This window comes from Chlorocebus sabaeus, chromosome 16 (genome assembly GCF_047675955.1).
Source record: "Chlorocebus sabaeus isolate Y175 chromosome 16, mChlSab1.0.hap1, whole genome shotgun sequence".
In the NCBI taxonomy this organism is placed as follows: domain Eukaryota; kingdom Metazoa; phylum Chordata; class Mammalia; order Primates; family Cercopithecidae; genus Chlorocebus; species Chlorocebus sabaeus.
Window position 1 is genome coordinate 75,854,005 of NC_132919.1, and position 14,319 is coordinate 75,868,323.

The 14,319-nt window shown below is 59.4% G+C and overlaps 1 protein-coding gene across 1 annotated transcript; it reads left to right on the top strand.

Moving 5' to 3' along the window:
* The first annotated feature begins 1,799 nt into the window (after window positions 1-1,799).
* TMEM235 (transmembrane protein 235) lies at window positions 1,800-8,428 on the top strand. The gene is made up of 6 exons (XM_037993515.2): window positions 1,800-1,989; window positions 3,353-3,433; window positions 3,520-3,603; window positions 4,052-4,189; window positions 5,592-5,640; window positions 8,140-8,428. The coding sequence occupies exons 1-6, from the start codon at window positions 1,800-1,802 to the stop codon at window positions 8,426-8,428; spliced, it is 831 nt and encodes a 276-aa protein (XP_037849443.2).
* The last annotated feature ends 5,891 nt before the right edge of the window (window positions 8,429-14,319 follow it).

Below are 14,319 nucleotides of genomic sequence, written 5' to 3' on the forward strand. Positions count from 1 at the left end.
TCCCAAGTGGCTGAGACCACAGGTGGCTCATTCCACCACATTTGGCCCTATGTAAGCTTTATGTGGGCGCAATAACAGATCTTCTCAAACCAGCTCTCAGCTAAAGAGAAGGGGAAGCTGGGCGCAGTGGGTCACGCCTATAATCCCAGCACTTTGGGAAGCCGAGGCAGGAGGATCACTTGAACCCTGGAGTTCGAGACCAGCCTGGTCAACATAGGGAGACCCTGTCTCTAAAAAAATAAGTAGAAGAGAACGGGAGGACACACGTGGAGCACGCAGCCCAAATGGGGCTCCTCTGTTCCCCCCACACAGTCAATGCGTACCTTTCGCACGCACAAAGGCGCTGACCCAAACAAAGCAATATTGATTCTTGTTATATCGCTTTATTGTGGGGTCAGTGTCAGCACCACGAGTTTTCATTACGCACTGTTCTTTCCCCAGCTGTAGTGAGTTTAGGGAGGGCACGAGGCCCCACCCCCCATCCCTATCACCTCTGCCTTCATGGCAGCTGCTACTCTCTGAGCACCTGTTGAGTTCATTCACCTTCCAGACCTAACAAGCTATCCCCACCCCTAGAGAACAGGGCTGCCGGATGCCATACGGCTCCCAGAGAGGGGCTGTGGTCAGGGAAGCCCCAGCTCCAAAGGGGCTGGAAAACCCCAGAGCCACCCACGAGCAGCAAGGCAGTCTTTGGCACTCAGGTGTGAGGACAGCTACAAAATACCTGAGCCATTCTGTCACTCTGTCTGAACTCCCTTTGAAATATTGTTTCCATAACTGCTAGGCTGGTTTTCCCTTCCTGACTATATTCCTCAAACCAACAAGAGCCTAGCGGAGGAAAGCATGGCCAAAACACCCCAAGAAGACAGCCTTGGCTTCACCTCCAAGGGCCACCATGCGAGAGGATGTCCTCAGACCTCTGACCCCCTCTGTTCAGGCTCTGCCCTGCTCTGTGTGGCGACCCAGAGGAAGTCTCCCCTTCGTTTAAGATTTAACCCCAGACCTTACTGATGGCTGCCTGGCCTGTCCCTTCCACCTGCGTGGCTTCCTACGCGGGGTTGCTCATGGGGCTACTCCTGGGTGGGGGGAGGGGGTGCCTCTCTGCGGCTCCTCTGCCTCCCACCCCTACTGGCACCTGACGCCTGTCTTAGAAGAGTCTTTCTGCCTGTTTGCTCCGTGAGTGGCTGGCTAGGCAGAGGCCGGCCTTGCTGGAGGGGGCATTTGTAATTATGAGCGAATCCAAAGCAAGGTTTTTTCCTTCCTCAGCCCCCGGCCCAGCCGCGGGGCCCACGCACTACACTTGCCGTCTGGTTGGTCCTCAGGACTGATACAGGACCCCAGGGCCAGCCCGTGCCAGGCTCCTATGCTTCCAGGAGCGCGGGTGGGTGGTCCTGCTTCCCAGCCGGCCATCCTCCTGGGGTCTGTCTCTGGCAGACCCTCCCTCCTCCTCCCAAGCCCTGCACAGCCCGGCCAGACAGGCGCATCCCATTTGGCTGCTGAAATGCCGGGGTTCGGGGAGATTAAGCAACGTGCCCAGGGCACATGGGGACGCTGGGATTGGAGCCCAGGTCCCGGGTTCGCCGCGCGGCTCCCGACTTCCTCTCCTTTCTCCCAGGGGCGAGCTCCCTGCGACCCCAGGGGGCCCGCGAGGCCAGTGCGCGGGCAGGACCGGGGACGTGCCCAGAAGAGCCTCGAGCGCCGCCGCGCCCGCCCCCCGGCTCCCGGCTCCGCGCGTCCCCCGCCACCCCCCGGGCCCCGCTACCCCCGACCCGTCCCCACCCGCCCCGCCGGCCGCCCCCATGGCCCGGCTGCGTGTGCTGCTCCTGGCCGCCGCCCTCGGTGCGCTGCTCAGCTTCGCGCTCCTGGCCGCCGCGGTCGCCAGCGACTACTGGTACATCCTGGAGGTGGCGGACGCCGGCAATGGCAGCGCCGGGCCCGGGCGCGCAGAGCTGCTCTCCTCGCACTCGGGGCTCTGGCGCATCTGCGAAGGTAACCAGCCACCCCGCCGGCCCTCCTCCCTCGGCGACCTCTTCCCTCCGACACCCCCCAACCCCGCCCCGCCCGTGTCGCCCCGCCAGACCCCTTCCCAGGACCCCTCCCTTGCATCCCGCTCTGCCCCAGGGTGTCTCTCAGCTCCCTCCCCATCACCCTCCGTCTCCCCCCAAAACTGACAGTCCAGGGGCTACAGGAGGGAGGGAGCCCTGTTCAGGGCCCCTCACAGCCGGAGGAGGGGGCTGTGGGGCGAGGGTCCGGGAGGGAAGCCTCCAGGTGTGTAGCTGGGGGGCCTCATCCAAGTCACCAGGGGTTGTTTCTTGATCGCCCTCCCCGGGGTTTGGGCCTTGCAGCCCCTTGTCCCCCTCCCTGTCAGGCACCGTCAGAGCTGCTCACCCCACACCTCCTGATGCGGCGGGGACAGGGGTTCCAAATGTGTGCAGAGGCTTCAGAGCACAGGGAGAGAGGAGGCTGGAGGGTCCACAGGGCCCCCTCCATTCCCCCCAGCTCCCTCCTCAGGAGCTGCGGGCGCCTGGGGAGCTTCCCCTGCACAGGCGGCTGGCATGGCAGGGAGGTCTGAGTGTGAGTGAGCGTGTGTGCGCATCTGAATATGTGTGCGTGTGCTGAACATAGACACGTGTGAGCACCTGGCTGTGTATGTAAACATGAATGTGTGAGTGTGTGTAGTTGTGTGTGCATGTGAATATGAGTGTGTGTGAGCATGTTAGTGTGCATGTATGTGCATGTGAGAGTGTGTGGGCATGTATATGAGTGAGTGCAAGTGTGGGTGGTGCGCGTGTGCTGGTGGCTTCCTCAGTGCAACTGGGGAGGAGTTAGGAGCCGTGTGTTCATCCATCCAATAGACTGTGCCTAACTGTGCTACAAAGACCTCCTGACTTGCACCTGTGTACAGGTGTGCACACGCATGTGCCTATGCAGGTGGCTCTGCACGCGTGTGAGAACCAGACAGTATGTACGCCCACATGACACGAGTCAGGAAGATTCTGGAGCAGGGTTTCCCAGGAACCCGTTTTGCACACACCTTTTTCCTGATCCAAAGGAAAGCCTGAGTTCCACACACAAATGCATTACAAGGACCCCTGCCTGAGGGACTCTGAGGGAGCCTCCATGGAGCGTTTGAAATTTTAAAAATGCATCTGTGCAGGCATAACTTGCATGTGAAAATAAACAAGGCGAAAGGTCTTGGGCCTTTCATCCCACCTGGAGTCCCAGCCCCCAGTTTCAGCATGAGAGAGAAGCTGGCAGAGCCCTGTGGTGCCGGGGGGTCCCCTGGGCTCAGTTAGGCTGCTGGGTGCCTCACGGCATCCAGGCCCTAGGCTTCGAGGCCTCTGTTTCCCAGGGCAGAACAGCTGCATCCCGCTGGTTGACCCTTTCGCCAGTGAGAGCCTGGACGTCTCCACCTCGGTGCAGCACCTCGTCTGTGAGTCCTGGGTGGGGCCACCTCCTTATCCTTTCCAAATATTCAAGCAAGGCTGGATTCCAGCCATCCCCATCCCCATCCCACAGCACTGCTTCCACCGCCCCTGCATCTCCAAGAGGACGTTTCCACACAGACCTGTCCCAGTGCTGTGCTACTGTGCCTAACCACAGGTGCCCGGCTCCCAGCCTGTCCTGTTTTCCCCTGTCTCAGTTTCCCTCTCAGTGGCGAAGGCTCATCCCTTTGTTGTTGGGGAAGCAGGCAGCTCCGAGCGTGGCTGGATCCTGTGGGCCCTGCAGACTCCTGGCTCCCCATTTAGGACTCGGTTCTTCCAGATGGCCTGCTGTCTACCTGACTGGCACCTTCCACCTGGCGGGTTGGGGGACATGTGAGACCTGGGGATGGGGGTTGGGAGGGTTCTGGGAACGCCTCCTTCTCCCGGCCTTAGGAAGCCCCTGCCAGGGCGAGAGGGGGCCACTGGGAAGGTCCAGTGGTTTTCACGGAGATGGGCGTCAGCCGCTTTTCCTGAGAAGATGAAGTACCATGTCACTGTCCTCTGGCAGACAAGCGCTGAAGGGCCTACCTGGGCCAGAATTCTCACCTGAGCCCCCTCTCCTGCAGTGCTGCACCGAGCAGTCATGGTGGTCCTGCCCCTGAGCCTGGTCCTTCTCGTGTGCGGCTGGATCTGCGGCCTGCTCAGCTCCCTGGCCCAGAGCGCGCCTCTATTGCTCTTCACCGGCTGCTACTTCCTGCTGGGGGGTGAGTCTGGGGCCCTGGGAGAGTGGCTCCAAAGATGGGAGCTGGGCCACAGGTCCCGGGAGTGGGGTGCTGCCTCTACTGTGGCCCTCGTCCCCTGCTTCCCTCTGGGCGGGTGCTGAGCCTGGTGATGAAGCCATGGCAGGCAGCTCCCTGTGGTTCCAGAAGGTACCCATGTGTATTTGTTCTCACATTGCTATAAAGAAATGCCTGAGACTGAGTAATTTATAAAGAAAAGAGGTTTAGGCTGGGCACGGTGGCTCATGCCTGTAATCCCAGCACTTTGGGAGGCTGAGGTGGGTGGATCATCTGACGTCAGGAGTTCAAGACCAGCCTGACCAACATGGTGAAACCCCATCTTTACTAAAAATACAAAAATTAGCTGGGCTTATAAAGAGGTTTAATCGGCTCATGGTTCTGCACACTGTAGAGGAAGCATGACGCTGGCATCTGCTTTGCTTCTGGGGAGGCCTCAGGAAAATGACAATCATGTGTGGAAGGCCAAGCCAGGGAGCCAGCATTTCACATGGCTGGGACAGGAGGAAGAGAGTAGGGAGGTGCTTTTTTTTTCCTTTTTTTTGAGATGGAGTTTTGCTCTTGTTGCCCAGGCTGGAGTGCAATCGCATGATCTCGGCTCACTGCAACCTCTGCCTCCCGGGTTCAAGCGATTCTCCTGCCTCAGCCTCCTGAGTAGCTGGGATTACAGGCATGTGCCACCACACCCGGCTAATTTTGTATTTTGGGTAGAGACAGGGTCTCTCCATGTTGGTCAGGCTGATCTCAAACTCCTGACCTCAGATAATCCACCTGCCTCAGCCTCCCTAAGTGCCAGGATTACAGGCGTGAACCACTGCACCCAGCTCGGTGCTACATACTTTTAAACAACCAGATCTCAGCACTCACTCACGATCCAGAGAACAGCACCAAGGGAAATGGTGCTAACCCATTCAAGAGAAGCCATCGCCATGATCCAGTCACCTCCCTCCAGGCCCCACCTCCAACACTGGGGATTACCATTTCACATGCGATTTGGGCTGGGACACCAAACCATAGCACCGTGATAGGAGCAGGGCTTCTGGTTGTGGGTCAGAGCCTGGGACAGGGAGGAGCCCCAGGGTCCAAGCTTCTTGATGGCGGGGAGAGGGGGTGATGAGGGCCTACAGGGCAACCCCAGGACCTGCTTTGCTGGCTCAGATCATGCTGGGGGACCTGGGGCCAGCCCCTTACCACACCTTCTCCTTCCCACACTGTCCTGGTGGGAGAAGCAAGGGCTCAGGGGTTTGGCACAGAGGAGGCAGGGCCAGGCATGAAGGCAGGTGCAACGGGGCACCAGAGGCCTCAGCTCTGACCCCAGCACAAGCTGAGACTGTAACCGGTAACTACCCATCCGCTGACATGGCTCCAGCTCTGACTACATGCCGAGTGCTGGCCAAGTGCTCCTCCGAAGCTCCTCAGTCCCAGCTGCAGGTGAGAAATCTGAGGCCTGGAGAGGGACGAGGGCCTGGGCTCCAATCCCGCTGTGCTGTCTCCTCAGTTTCCACCGACTGCCCAGCGCTAGCTGTTGTGGAAGGTAGACTGGGGGCTCCAGACGGTCTGTCCTCAGCCGCCCCTGTCAACCAAGGCCAGGCCTGAGCCAGGCCTGGTGTCTCAGGCCAGCTCCACTGTCAAGGCCGTGGCCACAAGGAGCGGACCGTCCAGGGCTGGGGGCACCCTCTCTGCTTCTCTGGGAGGCCTCTGCCACTGAGGAGGCCCGGCTGGGTGCAGAGATTGGGGAAGCCAGCAGCCCTGGCATTGATCACAGGCCACATGAGAGCAACATTGAAGTCAAGGTCTCCTCTAGACGATGAAATCAGGAAGAATCCGAATGACCGGACCCTGGCGCCCATCTGTGAGTGTTCAAAATCCAATCACGAGGACCTTCGGGGCCAGCGACGGGAGTAATCGGATTGGGATTGTAACCGGGAGACAGTGACAGAAATGATTGGGTTGGGATTGTAACCAGGAGACAGTGACAGGAATGATTGGGTCGGGATTGTAACAGGAAGAACTTACAGGGACATGGACCCTCTGCATTGTGCCTGGGATCGAAGGCACTGGCTAGGAGGCGGAGGGGCTGGAGGTAGCTGGTGGATGGGTAGGGGTTCCACTGCGACTCCAGCCTCCCCAGGCAGAAGGGGCCTCCACTCCTAGAATGAGGGTCAGCTGTGGGCCGAAGCACAGAGGGCTCTCAGGATGTCACACCAAGGGCACCTGCCTAGGGTCAGCTCAGCCCTCACCCCTCACTAGCACTGCAAGGAGCGGGAGGGAGATGGAGCACCCCAGACGGATTGGGTGCCCTTCCCTGAGACAGGATCATGGGGGGCCTGGAGGACCGACAGGGCCCACGGTGACACAGTCCCTAGAGTTTCCCAGCTTGAGGCTGCAGGTGCCAGCTGCGGAAGCCTCCTTTAGGAGGCGGGAGGCTGAGAGAGAGGTCTGCCAGGAGCTGAGCCCAGGCCCCCTCACCAGGGAGTCGGAAGGCACTTCAGGTCCCAGCGTGGGAACTTACTCTTCGCCTTCATTTTGGGAGAAAGGCCGTGTCCTCGGCCAGTCTACAGGAGGCAGCTGGTGCTTGGAGAGTGCTCAGCTGGTGGGGCGGCCTGCCAGGAAGTGGGGCCTTGGGCTGCAGCTGAGGCCAGTGTTGCAGGCAGAGACAGGCACCTCCTGCCGCGCAGTCAAACCCGCTGCTGGGGGCTGACCCCCACCCCTGCTTCTCCCAGGGCCTGCTTCATTCAATTTGGCTTCACATTCCTCCCCAAAGTAAATCCATAATTTCTGTTGCTACACTGCCCAGCCGGGCAGGCTCCTATATGTCCTCCCTCCCCCGGCCTCCCCATGGCATCTTCTTCCCACTCTTCCCAGGGGGAATCACAGAAGACCAGGCTGGGTTGTGCCCCTTCACTGGGCACCAGTGAGATCCAGACCTGGCCCTGAACGTCAGCTTGGGTCAGTGGCCTTCTTTTGGCTGGGCAGTGCCCAGAGGGGACCCTGTGCGCCCAGGAAGTGCCTGTGGGGAAATCAGGGCCACCTGCCCCCCTGGCTAACATTCCCTACAGTCGGCACCAAGGACAGGCTTTCTCATCAGCCTGAAGCTGTGGGAAGCGGGTGGCACTCCAGGCTGGTTCCTTCAAGCCCAGCGGACAAGAAAATAAGGCATGGGCTGAGTCCCCTGCCCAGCTCTTCGCTGGACCCTGAACTGCTGGATGAAACCTGGTGCCTGCCACCCTGTGCAAAGCTTGGCTTCATTCCTTTGACAACAGCTTTGACCACGTGGAGAGTGGGAGGGAGGAGCGAGGAGGGCCCAGGGCAGGCATCCTCCCCTGAGAAAGGGCCCGAAACTCAGAGCTGGGCGGACAGGGGGGCTCTGGAAGGAGAGTCGGAGGGGATGTTAGCCCCAGAGGTAGGGAGGGCGAAGGTGTGAGGAAGAGGAGGCGGGGGGGCAGGGCAGGGGCTCACTCTGCTCAGAGCACTGGGCAACCCTGCTGCCAGCAGAGGCCATGGCTGGCTGTGTGCGAATGTGTGCGAATGTGTACGTGTACATGCGTGTGTGCATGTGCGTGTGTGTGCTGGGGGCCATGGAGGGTACAGGGTGTGTGGGGGCAGTTATGTGAGTGGGAACCATGTTGAGGGGCAGGCGGCACTGTTTGCAGAGGCTTTGTGGGATGAGGTCTCTGGGGTTTGAGGACTGAATTGGAGCCTCTTAAAGCTCCACTCCCCCAAATGCAGTTGACTACCTTGGGGTCCTGTCTGACCCCAAGCAGGAGTAGGTGTCTGGGGGCCAGGTTGATAGCCAGGCAAGGCTAACCAGGACAGGAAGGGTGGTGTGCTGCCTGCAGCTCTGCCTGAATGCCAGCGGGGCGGGGATGCTGAGGCGGTATCTGCAGGACCACCTGGGCCTGGGCCCGCTGGAGCAGACACGGAGCAGCTGCCCGCCCCATCTCTCCCCCAGGTGTCCTGACCCTGGCAGGGGTCAGCATCTACATCAGCTACTCGCACCTGGCCTTCGCGGAGACGGCGCGGCAGTACGGCCCACAGCACGTGCAGGGCGTCCGCATCAGCTTCGGCTGGTCCATGGCCCTGGCCTGGGGCTCCTGTGCCTCAGAGGCATTCAGCGGAGCCCTCCTGCTCTCAGCCGCCCGGACCCTCAGCCTGAGCCCCCCACTCTGTGGTCATCTGAGCCCCCAGCAGGTGGGAGGGAGGTGAGAGGGGGCTGGGTTTCCCTTTGCACCTCCTGGGATTGGGCTGTCAGGGCCAGGGCCCCTTGAGAGTCTGGGAATCCCTTCCCTGGGTCTGGCTGGGGTCCTGGCCAGAAAGCAGCCCTGGGGGTGACAAGGGGTTGGGGGCAGAGCCAAGAACCCAGCTCAGGTTTCTCCGTAGATATTTGGGGAGGCTCCCCTGCCCCGGCAGGCTCATTAGGGACTAACTGGTTCAACTGCCTCTTAGAGATGAGAAGAACCAGTCCAGAAAGAGGAAGTGCCCAGGTGGCCCAGGCTGAGTGGCAGAGTTGGGTGGGGGCGCCTCAAGGGTGTGGCCTGAACTCACCCCTCCCCCAGCAGGCTCATGAGCCGCTGCTACCCTCATTCCTAAGGACCTGGGAGAAAAGTAGGTGTCTGTTAAATGCCGTGGGGCTGGGCTCCATGCTGCTCTCCAGTCCCACAGTGGCCCTACTCAATGGCTACCCTTTATCCATTTTACAGAGGGGGAGACTGAGGCCCAGAGCGGCAGAGGGACCCACCCAGATCACCTAGCACCAGAGAGATGCCATTTCAGGCCAAGGCTTCCCTGGCCTCGTTCTGTCCACTCTCCCTGGAGGGCCAGCTTGGTGGAGAAGAGGCTGAGAGGGCCCAAGAGCTCCCTCTGACTTACAGGTGTGGGGGGGCGAGGAGCTGAGCCAGCCAGATGTGCCCCTCCGTCCGCTCCCTTGTTTTCAAGCCTGCCAGGTACTTTTCACTGAACGCTTCTGGGGAGAGCAGGTGCCCAGGTCTCTGTCCTTGTCCTGGCACAGGCTCTGCTGCTTCTGGCCCCTGACCCTTCCTCTCTGCAGCAACCTGGGGGAGGTATGCCATTGTGAGTGCCCTGGTGGGCACACTGAGCTGGCAGAGATGGAAGTCCCAGAAGGGTGGCATGGGGGTGTCATGCCGTGGTGGAGGAGTTTGGGGCCACTCCTTGCTTGCTTCAAAGGGGGCCTGGCTGAGGGGACTTCTTGACCACAGGGACCCGGGCTGCCTGGGGTGGCGCAGGGCTGGGCCTGGAGTTTGGGATGCAGACTTGTTAAACAGAGGGCAGAACCCCAGGTTGGGAGGGGCTCAGCTTGCAGGCCCAGGCCCACTGCAGGTCCCAGGGAGAGATAGGTGAGAACAGGGATGGCCAGCACACACCTGAGTCCCCTTAGACCACAAAAGCTGGGGCACGCCCACCATTATGCAGATGGACAGTTGAGGCGGCCGCAGGAGAAGGGTTCCCAGGGTCTGTGCAACATGTGGAAGCAGTAAACAGCCCCGTTTGGGGTTTGGGGGCCCTTCCCGAGTCTTGAGAGCTGTGCTGGGGAAGGTGGCGGCCTCTCGTAGCTTGATCGTTTTCCTCCCTGCCCCACCCCGAGGTCTCCTTATTGATTCAAAGGTTAAGGAAGCTCCTGGGAGCTTGAGGCGGTGGCAGAGTTTTGGTGAGGCCCAGTGAGGACCAATCTGGGCGGGGTGAGCCCGGCCTCCTCTTCCTCGCGGCGTTTGAATGTTTACCATTCCATGTGGGAACATCGTGCCTATTTGTTCTTACGTAAATCACTTGTGCTGTGTGCAATATAAGCCTTTTATTTTGCTAGAATTTTTCAAAATGGTAACACATTCCCGTCTGTCATAAACAGTACAAAGGTGAGCAAACACTGTCACCAGCTGTGCACGTGTCTGTCTATCCATCCAGAGGTGTTCTGAGAGCGTGTGTGCACGTGTGTGTCCACTGTGAAGTCATCTGCAGACACACAAGCCTACTTATTCCCAGGTCAGCACAGGGAGGCCAGGACCTGGGGCTCCGTGTTGGAAACGAGGGCTGGCTTCGTGGGCATGTCCTCTCAGCTTGGGGAGAAAGGTGTGGGGGACTCCTCTCCTCCTGGCCCCCCGCCTCTGCTGAGGAGGCTTCTCCCGGGAGTTTGCTGGGAAGCCAGGGGTGTAAGGCTAACTTCAGGCTTCTCACGGCAGATGGGCTTGGGCTCTGGGGATAGGACACTGGGGAAGACACTGGGGAGGGGCTGCTGGGACCAGCAGAGTTCCCGGAGAGTGTGTGTGTCGGGGGGAATGTGCTGCTTGCACCTTCCCTTCCAGAACAGACCTGCCCACCTTGCCTCCACCTGTTCTAGGGGGTGTGGAATTCAGCCAGGCCAGGTAACTTCTTCACTCTCTCATTGGCCAGCCATATCCCTCACCCTCTGGTTGGTCAGTGGACTCACTCATGCTCTGATTGGCTAGTCAACTCCTTCACTCTGATTGGCCAGCCACATCCCTCACCCTCTGATTAGCTAGTTGACGCCACTCTGGCCAGTTAATGTGCCACACTCTCTGATTGGCCAGTGTTCCTACCCCCTCTGATTGGCCAGTTAACTCCTCACTCTCTGGCTAGTCTCCACAGTGATTGGCCCAAGGGTTCTGTCTGTGTTCATGGTTCTCTGAGTGTCAGGCTTTGCAGGTGTGATTAAGAGGCGGATGAGTGCCTCCCAGGGAAGAGACAGTACATGGTTCAAGGTCACCCAGAATAGACAACATGACATCAGGCTCAAATGGTGCTGCATTGTTTACAGCAAGAGGAGAGCGCCTGTGCATCAAATCCCCTTGTAGTGGTGGTTCCCACGGTTGGATCCACGGGCCCAAGTGGGCCTCTTCGATTTTTCTTAGAACTTTTCAAAATAGGTAACACATGCCTGTGTGTCACAAACAGCACAAAGGCGAGTAAACACTGTCACCAGCTGTGCGCCCGTCCATCCAGAGGTGTCCTGTGCGTGTGTGTGAGCGAGCGTGTGTGCGTGCTGGAAACCAGCCCTGACTCAGAAGCCCTTCCCCCAGCATCAAAGGTTCTTGCTCCTCTCACCACAGCAAAGCCCTTTCTCCAGGGTTGGCCCAGCTCCGCCAGGTCCTGGGCGTGCTTGCATCCCACTCTGGCATGTTTATCTGCACCACCTGGTGGGTGCCCCTGCCAGGAGCCTGACCTCTGTGAGGACAGGGGCTTCTCGTGAGCTCAGGCCCCATGCCCAGCCGGCATTTATAAATGCAGTAGGCAGCCCCCAAAAGAGCCCTCATCTGTCCTTATCTCCTGGTGCTCACCCCTCTGTCGGTCTTACCACACTGAGTCAGAGCTGACTTGGGTGTCAAGAAGTACCAGTGTGGGAAGAGGTCATAAAAATGCAGCTTCTGCCTCGGTCTCAGACTGTTCACCCTAGGGGAAGCAAGTCATCAGACTGCGAAGACACCCAGGAAGCCCTGAGGAGATGTTCACGTGGGCAGGACTGAGGCCTCCACCACCAGCAGCAGCGCGCATCAGCTGTGTGAGCGCACCACCTGCAAGAGGATTATTCAGCTAATGCAGTTCCCTCTGTCGCTGGAATGCAGTGGTGTGATCTCAGCTCACTGCAGCCTCCACCTCCTGGACTTCAGTGATCCTCCTACCCCAGGCGCTCACGTAGCTGGGACCACAGATGCACACCTCACCATGCCTGGCTTTTTTTTTTTTTTTTTTTTTTTGAGTCTGCCTGAATTACCCTAAGAATTGCTAAAAGTGAGAGTTACTCCCAAATCATCTACAATACAGACATATTATTTTGTTAAGCAGAGTAATTTCTTTTTTTTTTTCTTTTTTTAGATGGAGTCTTGCTCTGGCACCCAGGCTGGAGTGCAGTGGTGCAATCTTGGCTCACTGCAACCTCCACCTCCCCAGTTCAAGCGATTCTCTCACCTTTGCCTCCCGAGTAGCTGGGATTACAGGCATGCACCACCATGCCTGGCTAATTTTTGTATATTTAGTAGAGATGGGGTTTCACCACGTTGGCCAGGCTGGTCTCCAACTCCTGACCTCAAGTGATCCGCCTGCCTCGGCCTCCCAGAGTGCTGGTGGCTCACACCACCATGCCCAGGCCTGAGTCATTTATTTCCTAAAAAGGAAAAGACGTATTAGAGGACCACAAGATAAAGTGGAAATCCCTCACCACGGCAGTTAAAGCCCTCACCATCAAGTTACCATATCCCTTACTGCTTCCTTCTCACGGTTCCCTTCCTGAACTCAGGAAGCTGTCACTGGCCACGCGGCCCTGAACAAAGGGCTCCTCTGTGACCCAGAGTGAAGGCCAGCCCTGCTGCCTCCCGAGCTCTGGTGATGGGAGCTAGAAGGGTGTCCTTCCTGTCCCTGCACCCTGTCCCAGACGCTGGAGGAACTCAGGGTGTGCTGACAAGCACGGGGGAGGTCCTGACCCTGAGTGTTGTGGGGGTGAAGGGGATCAAAGAGCCCCAGGAGCAGGTAACGCCTCCTCTGCTGCCTGCTTGCTGGGAGCACCTCCACTCCCTGCTTCCATCCCAGCCCGGGCACAGGGTCCAGTCACTCCGTCCTCAGGACTCCAACGGCCTCAGCACAAACTCCCACTTCCTCAGCACCAGTTCAGTGTCCCGTGCCCAGATGTGGTGGTGCCCATGGCGACTGCTCTGTCCATAGGAACAGCGGCAGGCACACCACGTGGCCAGTGTGGGCCATCTCATCAGCGCTCCCAGCCCGCAACCCAGCCACGCTCACCATCATCATGTCTGTCTCCGTGAAGGTGGGATCAAGGGAGCAGACGGACACCACCAGCTCCTGGAGTCCTGGGCCAGGTCCTGAGGTGAGCGGAGACCACCCCAGGCCCTGACCCTGACCCCATTGCCCAGAGAGGTCACCCGGGAGGCAGGGGGCAGTCCAGTTGCTGTGGGGGAAGGAAGAGCCTGGCCTTTGCAGTCACACAGACTGGGCTCTGCTGCGTTTAGCTGTGTGATCTCAGACAAACCTATGACCTCTCTGGGCCTCTGTGTCCTCATTGTGAAGTAGGGACGTCAGGGGGTTGTTGGAGGACTCAGTGAAGAGATGAAAGACCTGGGTTAGAGGCTCTGCCAGACTCTGTGGAGCATTACAATCCTGGCCATCCACCGAGGGCTTCCTCAGGCTAGACTCTGCACTGAGTAGGGCCTGCTGAAGCAGCTGGTGCCCTGGGTCCCGCCCTAGTGACTCAACGGCCACCCTGAGTCCCAGGGTCCAGAAGCCTGCAGACCTGCTGGGGGACCCTCCACAGCACAGCTCAAGCCAAGTCAGAGGAAGCACAAGGAAGCGAGGGTGGGGTGTCCTGTCCAGGCACCTTTGGTGAATCTCTGGGCGTTCCCGTGGTCCCGCTGCAGTGCCTGCTCTGTGTCAGCCAGTCCCACCAGGGCTGCCGCGGCCAGCACCCCCACCTGGTGCACGCCTCCACCCAGGGCTTTTTGGAGGCACCAAGCTTCTTCAATGAAGTCCTTCAGCCTCCCAGCACCCTACTGGGGCGCCCAGGCCCTGGGAGGTGGAGAGGAGAGACTCCTGCCAGCCCACATCCCTGTCCTTGGCCCGGGGTAGGCACAGATGCATAGCCCTGTCTGCAGAGGTGTTAAAGGGGAACCTGGGACCAGCTGCCAGGGATGGAGCTCAGGAATCCAACACTGCCTCCTGCTGGGGCGCTCCACCCCACCCCACCTGTCTGTGGGAGGCCAGCCCAGGGCTTTCCCACCTTGGAGAGGCAGAAAGACACAGAGTCACAGTGCTCCACAATGTGGGTGGTGGGACATGCAGGGCCTGTGCCATGTTCATCAGCTGGGCCCCATCCAGGTGGACCCAAGCCCTGTAGGTCTGGGCCAGGAGGTGCACCTGGAGATGAGGTGCACCTGGGGACAAGGTGCAGGCAGTCAGAGGGGCCAGGCGTGAGGGAGGCATAGAGGGAAGAGGGGTCTGGGCTTAGCTGCCTGAGGAATCGTGAGGGATCAGGAGACCTGGCTGGTGACTGGCTCTGTCGATCTGGGACCTGAGCAGTCAGGCTGTGCTGCCTGAGCCTCCGTGCTGGGCTCTGGGAG